Below are 14,937 nucleotides of genomic sequence, written 5' to 3' on the forward strand. Positions count from 1 at the left end.
CTTCCTTCTGAGAGCTCTGCAGACACAACAAGATGCTCAGCCCGGGACAACCAGGACAACTAATCGATCAGTGAGTCATGCAGCTTTTCACCGCAGCACGAAGAGACCCTGCTGGTGGCCAAACACCGCTAATTGAAGCTCTCGATCGGCTCCAGCAGCTCCACAGCGGCTCCACTGCGTGTCCGCTGCGCGTCCCGCACAAGGACGCCTGCTTCCTCTGATCTCTGCAGTCATGAAGATGAGAACCAGCATTCGGGGTGTCAGTTAAGGTCTGCATGAATGAATGATCGGCGACCTTTACATTGTGAGGTGTAACACAGGGAGGGATAGACGAGAGAAAGAGCAGAGCCGGAGAAACATCACCGATCACTGCGGATTGTGCACGGCGGGTCGTCTCTCCAGCCTCCTCCTCCACCTCCACCACCTCCACCACCAGCAGCAGCAGCAGCAGCTCTGCCTCCCGGTAAAAGGAGTGGCTACCTTAACATTACCGGCACACACATGCGACGAACGCGCTGTCACACACACACACACACACACACACACACACACACACACGGGCTGTCATTGGTCTTGGCTGGTGATAACCTGCAGGACACAGACTGCAGCGCACCGGCACATGCGTCCATGGCTGTTTGACAGGCTTTAACGCACGGATCCAGCACAGCAGGAAAGGTAAGACGATGCACTCTGCGTCTCACTGCTGCCTGAGCATATGTATGTGTGTGTGTGTGTTTGGGTGAACAGTAAAACTGGTAGAGACAGGAGAGTATAGACTAGTGTTAACTTGCCTTACTGAGTCATCACATTATTTACATATGTGCGTTTGGCATCAGTTTGTTGCAGGTGCATCAGGCCAGTAGTGCAGGTTTCTGGAGTCATGCATAGTTTAAATGCACCAATTTTTCCAATTAGAGAATAACCTGTTCTAATCATACCTGCACCTCCTATTACACTTCATTAATATACAGTCAATTCCACAGTTCAATACTGTCAACGATGACAACACTAAACATTGGGACAGAATCTTATCTTATGGTGAGGGCCTTACAGTACTACTAATAACGAGATCTCACACTCTGACATTACAAAATTTATGAGCCAATTAGTAGACTAGCTTTTACTGTAATCCCGCAGCACCGGCCATTAATTCATTCTGTACTGTGTGGTCTATAATGCAGTACAATAGTAGGGCAAGCTGCCCTGCCTACAGTATGTGTCTGAGAGCCTGTTTGTTATGACATCATGACCCAATGCTAGCCGGACTGCCAACACATTTACATGTACGGTATGATAAAGGACTGATCTCTGAACTCAGGCCAGCTGTGACAACATCAAGGCACGTTACAGTGGTGCTATCAGCTGCTGTAACAGGGTTATATCTTACAGTGGATACAGAAATATGTCTTGACTCAAATGATTTATGTATTTTCCAAATCATCGTTGTTGTAGTTGAGTGAAAGCATGCTTCCAGAGCTCTCTTGAAATATTTCTGCTGACAGCAAGTTAAGTGTCATGAGGTGACATAAAGTGTCAGCTGTTGTCACCTTAATTCAGAGAGCCTTTCAGGAAACACCACTTCATTTTATTTGGCAGATACAGACACAGAGTTTATGAGTGCTGATGACTCATGTAACTACTCTGTGTTGACTTTAGCTCAGGTTTATCTGTGCTGGTTGCACTGTCACTTTGCCAGTTACATTGTCAGGATGTGTGTGCATTACCCTGGGATGTGTGAGGCCATTTTCGCACACCTTTAACGTTTCTTGGTCATATAAACTGTTCGCTATTGTGTGGCGCTTGCCTTGATATCAGCCACCGTTGGGTTTTAACAGCAAACAGCAGTTTTATTGAGAATTTATTTCCCCATAGCTCTACACACAAGGCACTGTGCAAGACATTAATGGGCAATAGGATGGGTATGAAGTCATATGTAGTGAGTTGTGATATTTCACAGTGGCACAGATGATTTCTGTCAGTGTTTATACTGTACAGTAACCGACGATGCACATTACTGGTAAATGTTTAACCTAAAGGCAAAGGTCAGAAACTGAACAAATAGTCAAAACTACACCTATTGTGAGGGATCGTCAGCAATGTACTGTACAGCAGTGTTATGCAGTGTTGATTTAAAGGGGAACTCCACAGATTTTACACATCAGATGTGTTGGGGACATAGGCGAACTTTAAGATTGGTGGTTCACAAAAACAAATCTAGAGGGAATAAATGTGTACAACACAGAGAGGTCTAGTGTATTGGGATGCTGTGTGTCGCCTCCATATCAGACCATGTCCAAACTGAATGCGACGCAAGTGAGCGTCAGCGACAAAATCAGTTTGATTGCATTCTTTTTTACTGGAATGTCTGAACTGGCCACAGGGGACGCTGCACCGTGCTGCACCGTGCTATACAGTGCAACGCTGTTATGAGCTGAACGGACTATTTATTCTTGTCGCTCACTTACAAAGCGCCGCAACGGACGAGAAATGGCTGATTGGTGAAATTGAAATGAGGACTTATCTGATACGATACCTCCTCATCTCACTACAAAAACCTAAATAAGGTGGCAGCTGGCTGGAGGGAGATCGCCTTAAAGTTTCCTACTTGCTTTTGGCTATTTTTTTAAATTATCATTTACGGTAAATATCACAATATTAAATGTGTGTTTTCAGTTTAAGAAGTGCAAATGTAGACATTTAGCAAATATCCATCTTTTAAGTGGTTACGTCTCCAGTCTGATCTTGAGCGCACAGCTAATAGGTATGTGGTTTGTTCACATGACAGAAAGTGCATATTTAACGGTGTGGACAGACAGCATCTGATGTTATTACCTCCACCAAGGCCGAAGGCCTAGGAAGTTATGTTTTCATTGTTGGTTGGTTTGTTTGTTGGTTTGTTGGTTTGTTGGCTTGTTGGTTGGTTTGTTTGTCCTTACCAGGATTACTCCAAAAGTCCGCCATGGATTTGAATGGAATTTTTTGGAGGGGTGAGGTGTAGCACAGTGAACAACCCATTCGATTTTGGTGGTGATCCGGATCATGATCCGGATTTAGGAATATTTTTAAGGATTCCGATCAGCCTGAGCATTAAAACCAGAGAATAACACATGTGCAGTGTAACTGATGACGCGTTGATGACGCGTGACCCCGCCTCCCTCTGAGAGCAGAGAGATACGTATGTGGATGTGTGAGTAGAAGCTGCAGGCCGTCCGCGGTGAGAAAGAAAAAAGCTGTAGACGAGCAGATGACAGACAACGTAGTGTATCGTTATACAGACATAACAAGGCTGCTGAATGAGAGGGGCCGATACGTTACACGAAAATACACTGTGTTAATAATAAGCCGACCACCTCACGTAACCGCTAGTTGTGAGCTGTGATCCGTTTTTAAAATCATGCGTTGGCGGAGTTCTGCGCTCTCCGAGTGCCATTCTAGTTATAAGTAAATAAAAAGACCACAAATCTATTGTCTTATCTTGTTGGATTCTTATTCTGTCAATAAGAAGACACAACAAGGTCGATATTGTCCATCATTACAATACATTTTTAGTTTGTGTTATTATAAAAAAGATCTAGACGCATTTCTAGGGGGTTCAGTGAGCCCCCTGAACCAACGCAAACTGTGCCTGTGGTTGGGGAGTACATATGAAACAAGTTGTTATAAAGCCTTTTGTGGCTTGGGGGAAGCTGTGCGAAATCAAGTGATGCCACTTGAGTCAGCATCTATCGGGTCTGAAGACTACAGGTTTGAAAATGAAAAACATCTAGGAATGTGGAGTTAGAAAGAGGTGAACTAGGGCGCCTGGGTTAGCTCAGTTGGTAGAGCGGGCGCCCATGTAACAAGGCTTGGTCCTGACCGCGGCGGCCCAGGTTCGAATCCGGCCTGTGGCCCTTTCCGCTCTCTCTCTCCCCCCTTTCCAAGACTCTATCCACTGTCCTCTCAATAAAATGGAAAAATGCCCCCAAAAAAATAACTTTAAAAAAAAAAGAAAGAGGTGAACTCTCCAGACCCCTGTAGCCTGCTCCTCATCCCTGCTTGAAGCTAGCAGCTTGAGGCTACGCTAGCAGCTACCAGCAAAACACACCTGAATCTGTGTCTGAACTGTTGGTGGTCTGGTTGCATTGTGGGTAATGTAGGTGCCATGTTTTGATATTAGGGAGAAAACATGGAATATAAAAGACGATATATCTGGTTCTGCAGCATACATTTTGATCCTTTTTTAAAAAAAAAACAACAGTTCATTGTGAGTCTGACAATGTTCTACTTTACCCATCTCTCATCTCCTGACCAAAGTCCAGACCAAAGAAGAGCAAAATAAGGCATGGAGGAGCGATGTAACATCTTGTATTTTGCATGAGCGGCTGAAAGTCCATACAGTGCTGTTATCATGGTCACGGAGAATCACCCCGCTGCTGCCATCTCCACACACCACCGATGATATTTCACAGTACACAGTAGTGTGTCTAGCCCTGCATTTTGCATTTTATGGCACTCTGACGTTAAGTGTTTTGAGTTTTATCTTGTCGTACATTTCAGTGGCAGTTAAACATTAGAAGAGTGAGGTCACAGCCTGACACGACGGCTGACCTTGGCTGCTGTAGTAAAGCTTAGGTGTCTCTCTTTAACACCTTGGTTTTTAGACTCAAGAGTCAGTAGTTCAATGACTAGCCTGATACTTGGCTAGAAAGCAAAGCTTGTTCAGTGTTTACCTACTTTCAGAGGCCTTCGATACCTAATGATTAGTATTGGAAAACGACTGTACATTAAATGATAACCAGAACATGAGTTACTGCTCCACTTCCTCCAGCTTTTCTCAAACTCTTGTCTTTTAATCTCCCCGGTAGGAAAGTGATGGCGACCCGTAAAGACAGATGCAGGGATCAAACCCCGGGGGAGGAAAGCTATGGAGAGAAGAGCAGCGTCCCCTGTCCTGGAGACACCCTGCCCTGGAACCTGTCCAAGCACCAGAGAGTCAAACGCTCCAAATCATCCACAGGGGAAGTCCTGGATCCAGCAGAGAGGGCTGTCATTCGCATCGCAGGTAGGATTGGCACACTCGTGATACAACGTGTACATGTACTCAGTGATGCAGAACGGTACTCAAGTTCACCTTTAAGGCCTGGTGGTCACACCAGAAAGTGGCACAGCACAATTCAGCCTCTTGTCTCATAACTGTCTGCAAACCATTCCACTTTTGTGGAGCAGTTAATATTCTGACAGTGGACAGTTAAATAAAATTGGATGGTACGACCGGACACAGCTAATAAACTACAACATTCATCCATCAAGGTTAGCACTTGCTATTGGTCACATCTGCTGTGTGTGTGGTCACATGTGTAACAGACTTGAGACTTTAAACCAGAAGAGGTCATTGAAACAATGCTTTTAAGCTCAGTGTTAATTTATGTTTAAAGAGGGAATATTCCACACAGGGACAGTTGAGAAATGTGAGCAAGTGTCATTTGAAGACAAAATGGAAACGTGACTTTACAGGAACAATGTGGAGTCTATTTTAAAACTTATTTTCGCACGTGCATCAGTGGGTGTTGTCTAGCCCGACTGTAGTGGAAACCAGACCGTTCACCCCTTTGAAAATCCACCTTCATGAACGGAGAAGAAAGAACAGTATTCGTATTGTTGACTCTTCTACTTCTGAAAAGCGATTGATCATTTATTAATTACGTCAGGGCCATTGTCCTGCGTGGGATTGTCCTTGTTTGCATTCTGGGTAGAACTTGTCAGACAAAATGACATCAATTGGTAGAGAGCTCAGTTTGAGATATGGACCACTGAATTCCACAGGTTACACATTTGTACCAGTGTGTGTATATTTGTTTGGTGTAATAGTGCTTTTCTGTGTAGAAGTATCTGGATTTTGTGGACTTCAGTATTGTAAAATTGCTTCAAAAGGATTTTGATGAAGTAATAAGTCCTGAACTTCTTTCCCATGTTTGTCTGATGGTGGTAGAGGTTGAGAACAGGAAACACACGCTGTTGGATTAGCGGTATAGTAGGATTGTTGCCCTACTATGCATTTTAAGCTGCCTTGACCGGCCATGTGCAACTTTAAATGCATGTCACTAAGGGACAGTTAACCTTGTACTGTACCATAAGCAAAAAAGGAAACAAAACAGAACATATGTAAGGTGTTTGTTTCCCCTGCAGACTGTTGATGGGTTTTGCCAGCTGGACAGGATATACACTTTACACATTAAAGGCAGGGACAGTAGAAAGACGAGACCGTAGTTTTCCAAGTGTGAGGTGTGGTTGTTTTTGCTCAAACAATAGGCTGGGATCCTGTCCAACTGTAGGGATGCTGGAAACACATTATTTATTTACACTACGGGTTAGCAGTGCCACTGCTGTGATGTGCTGCTTGCCTGAGGCCAAGCGTTAGATGCATTTACACAGTTTATCGTCATTGAATACCTGATGCAAAACTGTCTGCAACCATCAATCAAAGACATCGGTTTATTAGAAATGCCAAGTCATAATCATTCCTCGTTATATGTAGTTATCAGTACCTCCTCTGATATAATAGTATAGTAGTCGTCTGAAATCACCCCTGAGTGATATAACTGTTATGATGCTATTAACTGTCTGTGTAATGGCCTATACCTCATCACATTGCGATTCAGTGCTTCTAACGCAGTAGAGCTCAACTCAGCAGGCTGGTATTATCAGACAATTTTGGCTTTTCACTATGGCTGTCAAAGTTAACATGAAATATGAAATATATATATATATATATATATATATATGAAATATTAACGCAATCAATCTTTCGGAGGTTGTAGTGGGCGCAGTTTTAAAACCAGAGTACTGGCATCATATGAAAATGGAAAACCTAATGAATCCATTGGTACCATCCATGTCATACTAGCTTGTCGCGAAGGAGGTTAAATAACGCTCCAAACTTGCGCTAAATTTTGGTGAGGAAAAACTGTCATAGCCATTTTCAAAGGGGTCCCTTGACCTCTGACCTCCAGATATATAAATGAAAATGGGTTCTATGGGTACCAACGAGTCTCCCCTTTACAGACATGCCCACTTTATGATAATCACATGCAGTTTGGGGCAAGTCATAGTCAAGTCAGCACACTGACACACTGACAGCTGTTGTTGCCTGTTGGGCTGCAGTTTGCCATGTTATGATATGAGCATATTTTTCATGCTAAATGCAGTACCTGTGCATACATATATTTGCATAAAGCAGCATATTTGTCCACTCCCATGTTAATAAGGGGTATTAAATACTTGACAAATCTCCCTTTAAGGTACATTTTGAACACATAAAAAATGTGATTAATTTGCGATTAATCAAAATTAAATATTTTAATCGATTGTCAGTCCTAATTAAAATCTTGCTGTTTACCATTGATATCTATCAGACACACATATATGGCAGATTACGCCTTTTAAATTAGTGCAAAACTTCTCTCACAACAAATTGTGGCAATACATGTTTGAATAAGTTTTATTTATCAGCCAAACAGGATCATGAAAGATACTCCGTTGCACACCTGTGAGGGTTTCTGGACAATATCTGTCATTGTTTTTATCTGTCGGTAATTGATTTCAAATAATAAATATATACATACATTTGCATAAATCAAGGATATTTGTCCACTCACATGTTGATTAGAGTATTAAATACTACTAAAATCTTCCTTTAAGGTACATTTTGAACAGATAACAAATGTGTGAGTAATTTGCGATTAATCACGATTAACTTTGGACAATCATGCGATTAATCGCGATTAAATATTTCAATCGATTCACAGATATATCAGTGTTGGCAGATATGCAAATAGAAATGACATTATATGAATTAAAAATTTTTTTTTTAAAGTCATTTCAAAGTGATGTTGTCATTACAGACTCAACATTGGGACAAACAGTAAAACCTAAAGCCTTAAAACATGTTTATCTGTATGACTTTTGTATCATTATAAGGCAGAAATGAGATGTACAGTACCCCCCCCACCTCCCTTTGTAACGTGCACATTTTCAATGTGCCATTTTTAGCACAATAACTCTTTGATGGAGCTTGTTTTGGAATGCTGTGCTCCTGCCGGGCTAAGAGGAAGTTTGGATAACTTTAGCACCTACAATAGGTCTGCGTCCACATCCTGCGCTGCTCTTCCTCTATCCATCAGAAGGCCAGGTCAGGCTGTGTCAGCACCCGTGGGTGAGGCCCGGCTTTTGTTGTGGGCTCTGCTGACTGACTGACTGGCTGCTGCAGGATCCCTGACTGTATGTAGATGAGCGCTAGAGGGCTATCAGAAGTGGACTGTGCACAGTTCTTGTTAGTGATTACCTGCGGTGTGTGTGGCTGAGGCAGCACTGTACAGTTTCTCTGCTTCTTTAGAAGCATTACATCGTCCTGTATGGGGAGAGAAATGCTACAGTTCTGCGATTTATCAAACGTTGTTAGAACCAATGGGATAAATGCTGAAATTCATGGACAACAAAGTAAAAACAAGGCACCGTTTCTTTGTTGTAGCTGCTATTTGGAAATGCAAGGAACACATTACATCACTAACCTAAAATACTGGTAGTTAGTTCATGCTTTTAATAAGTCCATGTATTAAGGATTCTGAAACAACTCGTAGACTAATGGCTCCAGATTTGAAGGTTACACTTAGACATTGTGAGAACAACACTTATTCGCTCTCTTGCCAAGACTTAGATGAGAAGATACCACTCTCATATCCGCCCGTTCAATCTGAAGCTTAAGCCTGCAGCCGGTTAGCTTAGCATAACATAAAGACTAGAAACAGGGGGAAAAAGTAGGGATGCACCGTTACCACTTTTTTTCAGACCGAGTACTTACATTTGGGTACTCGCTGATACCGAGTACCGATATGAATTCTTCTCTGTGCCAAAAGACCCTCATTAACAGCCAGCTGGAGGATGTGAGTGACACACGGCAGGCTGGGGAGTCCCGCATACGAGGCGGTGCGCCGCGACCGGCTCTAGATCGGCTTGGAAAGGCTCGGGGCGAAGGTGCTTCCCCGGGCCGTGGACAAAGTGCTCGCTGCGCCCTCTCTCCCCGCGGGGCTTGGCCCAAGTAAAAGGCGCCAGGGGTCTGCGGCAATGTTGGCAACCCACCCGACCCGTCTTGAAACACGGACCAAGGAGTCTAACGCACACGTGAGTCAGAGGGTGCAAGCAAAAACCCCGTGGCAAAATGAAAGTGAGGTGGGATCCCGGCCCTGCGGGGTCGGGCGCACCACCGGCCCGTCTGGCCCACAACGTCGGGGAGTCGGAGCGTGAGCGAGTGTGATAGGACCCGAAAGATGGTGACGAGAGGTTAACGCTTTGATATCGGTGCTGTTGTATCAGAGCCGCTTTGCGAGTACGAGTATATGAGCACAGTCGGACCCGGTATCGGTATCGGTGCATCCCTATGAAAAAGCTAGCCGGGCCTTGTCCCAGTATTATTTATTATAGCCTCCCAGTGTATTCACAAACCAGTGAAGGATTGAGTTGAAAGTTCTCCAGTCAGTCAGCTGTCAGACTGGTCACAGGGAGGATTTACTGTCCACAGTATGGCTGTGGGGTCAGTGCAGGACAGAGAGAGGTCAGAGGTCATCTCTGACATATAGTTTAGTGTGTGCATAAGAGCTGTACTCAAGGGCTGGCACCATGCTCAGCAACATAACTCTATATGAGGTCAGAGACTCCACCCTGCCACCTTGTGGTTGACTGTTGATAGTTGTAAATGTTTGACCTTCACTTGAGGGGTACTCTACACAGACTGTGTCTCATTTTACAAAAATAAAACGTATTCCCACGTAACTCTAGTGGTATAGTCTACAAAATAGTTTCAGTTGTATTTATCTTGGTTTTGAGATTTCCACCACTGAGGCTTCTGCTGCCACCAAAATACAAGTTTAATGGAATTTCACCACAACACAGCAAATAAACCAGAAACTCTCCACATGGCTAGATACTACGGGACGCCAAAAACACGTATGGCTTGTATGAAAACAGTGCACCTAATATGTATTTTTTTCCCCAAAAGATTGTTCTTCTGGTTCGCTTATTGTGTGTTTTAAAATGTTATTCTCATCTCATCCATGGCCTTACTTTCTTAAACCAATGGTGTGCAAAATGTTACTCTCTTCTTTAAACACTCATGCTGGGAAGACAACTGGCTGCTTCTAGTATAAAGTTACACATTGACTGATGCTTGTGTGTATTGTGATATCATTATTCGAAATTGTATTGAAAAGTGCACCTCTCAAGTTATCAAATTATGTCATTAGTAGACATTCTGTAGATATTGAATAGAAGAGATAACAGGTACCAAACAGCAGCATATCAATGTATTAAAATCACAATTATCAGTTATATTGACATTAATACAAATAGCTTCACTTGTGAAATATGAGATCAAATCAGTTATAGTGTTTGATTTTAAAGTCATAGACACAAGTGATTTTAGATGTTAGCGTAAATCAAAAAGGCCGCCGTTCTGTTACACAGTGCAGTGATAGTGAAATTGTTAGCATACAGTACAGTAATATGCAGCTACTGCGGCTCCAGAAAAGTGTGACTTAAGTCGTACTTTTCTTCAGCTCCAACCGACGCTGACTCAAGTGACATCACTTGAGGCAATTTATCAGACTTCACGGCAGCTCCCTCTGCAGCCACTAAAAGGCTTTATACAACTGTATTTCACATATGCAGTAAACAGACTTTTAAAATGGGTGAACGTCCCCTTTAATTCTGTATTAAAAGAATTGTTAGGAAATATTTTAGAGAAAGTTTGCCTGTAATTGTAATTGACTTATAGTCTGCATAATGCACAATGTGTCACAATAATGATGATGTCATCATCAGGCAGTAGCCATAACAATTTCAATGGCTGTTGTGAAAAAGTGATGAAATATCATATGGCTTTTGGGTTAATTGTGGTATTAATTTAAGTTGCTCAAATTTGCTGACACTAATTTAATTTAATTTTATAAATGTTGACTTCCCCGGCAGTCTCGGTGTGTGTGTGCCAGTGTTGGCCTTGAGAGTCCGCTCTGTATTTACATCCCTGCAAAGTGCTCCTCAATTATTCATCATGAGGAGAGTATGATCTGATACTGAGACTCTCTCACACACTATGGTCTAAAGCGGTAGAGATTTACTGTGGAAATTATCCATGTGGAGCCTTAAGTATCTCAGCAGTACTATGTAGCTCGTATATTACAGGCTGTATGGGGAATTATGTGTCTGTTCCTCACGGTATCAGTATCGCTGTGACAGGACCAGAGAAAAGATGCCCCTTCAGAGGTTTAAATCTTCATCAACACAACAGCAGTTACTCCGTAGACACATACTAACACACTTGCCCTCAGGCGACTTTCATAATAGTGCAATAAAACAGATTTAATGGAAGCATTAGAGCTAAATACATTTATCATATTATGCTCTGCAGTTTCTGTCTGTTGATCTGATTCATTTACAGTATGAAAGCCTCTTTGTGTGTCTAATTATATTCCTCAGGTTTAAGAAATGTCTTTGGATTGTTGCTTTTCTTTTCAAACGCCGGCCTTTACCTATTCTTGCATCTCAGCTGCAGTTTAACTTCAATAGCTTTTTAAATGCCATCTTATCATAGATCAAGCTCCTATGCTGATAAGTGGACTCAGCTATTAGTCATCCTCCAGACAGCAATAACCCATTTGCCCACTAGGTGTCACTTTCTATTAACGATGCCTGAAAGTGTTCATCCTGGAGAGTCATCACCGCTTCTGGAAAATGTGCCTCATTTCCCCACAACCGTCTCAAATAGCATAGTGTATTCCTTGTGCCCCTTTGCGTTACAGTGCTCTGCCTTATTGCAGCAGACAAAAAAGTTTGATGCTCATTGAAGGAGTCTATCAGACAGAACAGCTTTACAGCTTTGACCTTTATGCCTTTCCCCATTACATGCTGAATCAGGGGAGGAATGCTGAACTTCACCATCGGTTTGAAATTCTGCAAATGAGCCGTAGCGACACGGACCGATCCGGGCCAGAAAGAGGAGAAAGCACACAATGACTTTGGTGTGTTTCAGTTTGACACTGTTGTGGCTATCCAGAAGAGGGAGCCAGGCCTGTTTCTATGCTTGCCCCCTCTGTTATTTTACTGTTATTACAGCAACGTTGCAGCATTATTGCACTATGCTAGAACGGTATCCAGTCAGCCCCGGCCCTGGATAATTGACAGTGTAGTGCTTCAAGCCTCCGGACTGTTGACGATCAGTTGACACACTGACAAAGAAGAAAGTGTCTTTAATTAGGTCCTTTCACTGCTGAAACATTAAACACAGGCAACAATCATAGGGTTTCTGGACTTTTATGCACAACTAATGCCTTTGCAGTGCTATTAATCATAGTCTAAAGTCTGCTATTCACAATGGCACATATTCAGCTCTGGTCAATATAAATCTAATTTATAGCAAGGGGAGCTTTAGCTGAAAACACAAGGAAGGAAATAATCACAGAGAGAGTCCCTTGACTTTCAAATCATGTCTCCACTGACAAAATGATTTCCATTCCATCAACATCCAGCCGTGGATAAGTCCTGTTTTAGTTCCAGCCAGCTATAAATTCTCCCATAATAACAGCCGTCACACTATTGTTGAGAGGTTTGTCATCTTCCGACAGCCAGACTATCAGTCTAGCTGTTGGCCAGTGTTGAACTCCTGCCTGTGTGTGTGTGTGTTTATACATGTTTGTACATTATAGTGTGTGTTTGAGAGTGTGTACACAAGGTTTTGTTTGTTTCCCCCATGGCTTTTTCCATCAGCGGTGAGCTGCGGTGCTTCAGTAATCCCCTCGACGCTTGAGTGTAAAAGATGTGCTGTGATTTGTGAAGACGGGCGTCTCGTTCTCAGAACAGAGTGGTGTGAGAAAAAAAAGCATTAATAATGTTAACGATGTATCTTCTCTTGTCTTGCGAGTCGGCCCCACTAGAATATCAAACACCTGGAAAACACAGAGAGGCAGACTGTTAACTGGCCAGCTGTATACTGTAGCTTCTTTAACAATAAATGGTCTGAATGTTGCCAAATGGACCTGTTTATAGATTGAAAAGTATAATAGTAAAACAATTGTAAATTCATATTTTACAACCTTAAAAAAGATATGTATTATATGTACAATCCATATAACAAATCCATGTAAAAATATATTATTAAGATTCCAATAAACTTCATGATCCTTATAGGTATACTAGACAAATGTTATGACGAGGTTAATACATTGTTAACCTGTTACTGTAATACTCATGTTTACATACTACTGTAGTGAAGCCAATGCTGAAGTGCCTTAAACTAGCATTCTTTCTAACGGGGCGACTCCTCTGGTTGCTAAAAGAAGTCAGATTTTATATAAGTCTATGAGAAAATGAGCCTACTTCTCTCTTGATTTGTTACGTCAGTAAACATTGTAAACATTTCAAGTCTTCTTCAATACAGCATGATGTTCATTTAGTAAGTTATGGTCCCATTTAGAGTCAAATAGACCATAAAGCAGGGGATGCTTTAGGGCGTGGCTACCTTGTGATTAACAGGTCGCTACCACGGTGTTAGAATATTTTCTTGCCTCAGGCAGCCCTTTCCGATGGGGAACTGAACTTAAAGTGAAACTTAATTATACTCTCTTCAAAGCCACCAGACTCCGTTGACAAATACAGTCAGAAAATTGTCTAAATATAGCATACACTTAAACGGATATTGATTTTTTTAGGTAATCCTTTCTTTTACAAGGCTAAATATGTTAATGTGTGTGTCGACCGACTGACTACGGATAAGTACCTCATACCACCCCACTTCAAAACATCCAAACTATCCCTTTAACTAAATAAACAGATGTCCTGGAGCCAGATTTGGTTGTCCAGCTATTTAGGAGTGGACACCAAGCTAGAATTACAGTACGTGTCACCACTGTGTGTGTCAAGGAAAATGACATGATGAGATCCAGCGTCACTGAGTGTTAATAGTGGCTGAGGTGCTAACATATAGTTGTTAAATATCTTCACTTAGCTTCCACATGTGTCAGCCAGCAGTTTAAGACTGATGTCACACTACTTAGTGGACACTAGGAGATGTGAGCGTGGCCCTGATGTGTGAATAGTTTTTGACCAGCACATCTCATATAGGCTACATCAACGTAGACATTACACTTAATCATGTTCTGGTTTCAGTATATGACAGAGTACTACCGGCTTCTCTTTATAGTTCTGTACAGTTTTATCTGTCAGAAGCCAGAGTCAACATGGTGATGCCATTCTTCCGTCCTGCCTCTCCCTGCCTTTAAAGGAATACATAAGCATTTAGCTGGTGTTGTTGACTTGACTGCATATTAATCTGTCTATGTGCCCATGGGCTTATAAAGGATGCTTATTTAATCAGCCACCCACTCTTTGTGTTGTTGTATCATGTTGGCCTTTGAGAAGCCCCAGTGTTTGTCTTTATATAAGAATAATGTTAACAAATAGTGATGCACAATGTAGTGCTCAATGAATTGCATATATATTATAATATACCCTTTCACAATTCATGTTGAAATGGACACTAAAATGGATAGATGGCTAAATAACTGCCATATTATTGTAATGAAATCAATATAGTAAGGTCTGGCAAAAAATGTGGAATTGTGTCTGAACTTTGCTATTAAGAAAACATACTGGAGTGCGTGCCTAACTCTGTCTCTGCTTGTAAATTTCCTGTTGGAGTGATTGTAGAGATATACAGTACACACACACACTCACTCTCACTTCTGCAGCAGCAGCAGAGAGTTTGGAGTGGACTTATCGCGTTTCCTCTCAGGAAAAAGAGAGTCCTGGCTGATGTCAGTTCGGCCTTGGCCAAAGAAATGTCTGATAGTCGGGCTGAGCTGCAGGGATTTTCCTTTTTCCTAGATCAGATCGGATCCGCTATTGTGCTACGGC

At 42.3% G+C, this 14,937-nt stretch overlaps 1 protein-coding gene across 8 annotated transcripts in view; it reads left to right on the forward strand.

Moving 5' to 3' along the window:
- Window positions 1-543: 543 nt before the first annotated feature.
- plecb (plectin b) overlaps window positions 544-14,937 on the forward strand; it is a 146,846-nt gene continuing 132,452 nt past the window's right edge. For all 8 annotated transcript variants that reach the window (XM_037784462.1, XM_037784463.1, XM_037784481.1 and 5 more), the window contains exons 1-2: window positions 544-675; window positions 4,845-5,041. In XM_037784462.1, coding sequence (XP_037640390.1) covers window positions 4,852-5,041 — 190 coding nt within the window. In that variant the 5' untranslated portion in view covers window positions 544-675; window positions 4,845-4,851. The remainder of the gene's footprint in view (window positions 676-4,844; window positions 5,042-14,937) is intronic.

This window comes from Sebastes umbrosus, chromosome 11 (genome assembly GCF_015220745.1).
Source record: "Sebastes umbrosus isolate fSebUmb1 chromosome 11, fSebUmb1.pri, whole genome shotgun sequence".
Taxonomy (NCBI): domain Eukaryota; kingdom Metazoa; phylum Chordata; class Actinopteri; order Perciformes; family Sebastidae; genus Sebastes; species Sebastes umbrosus.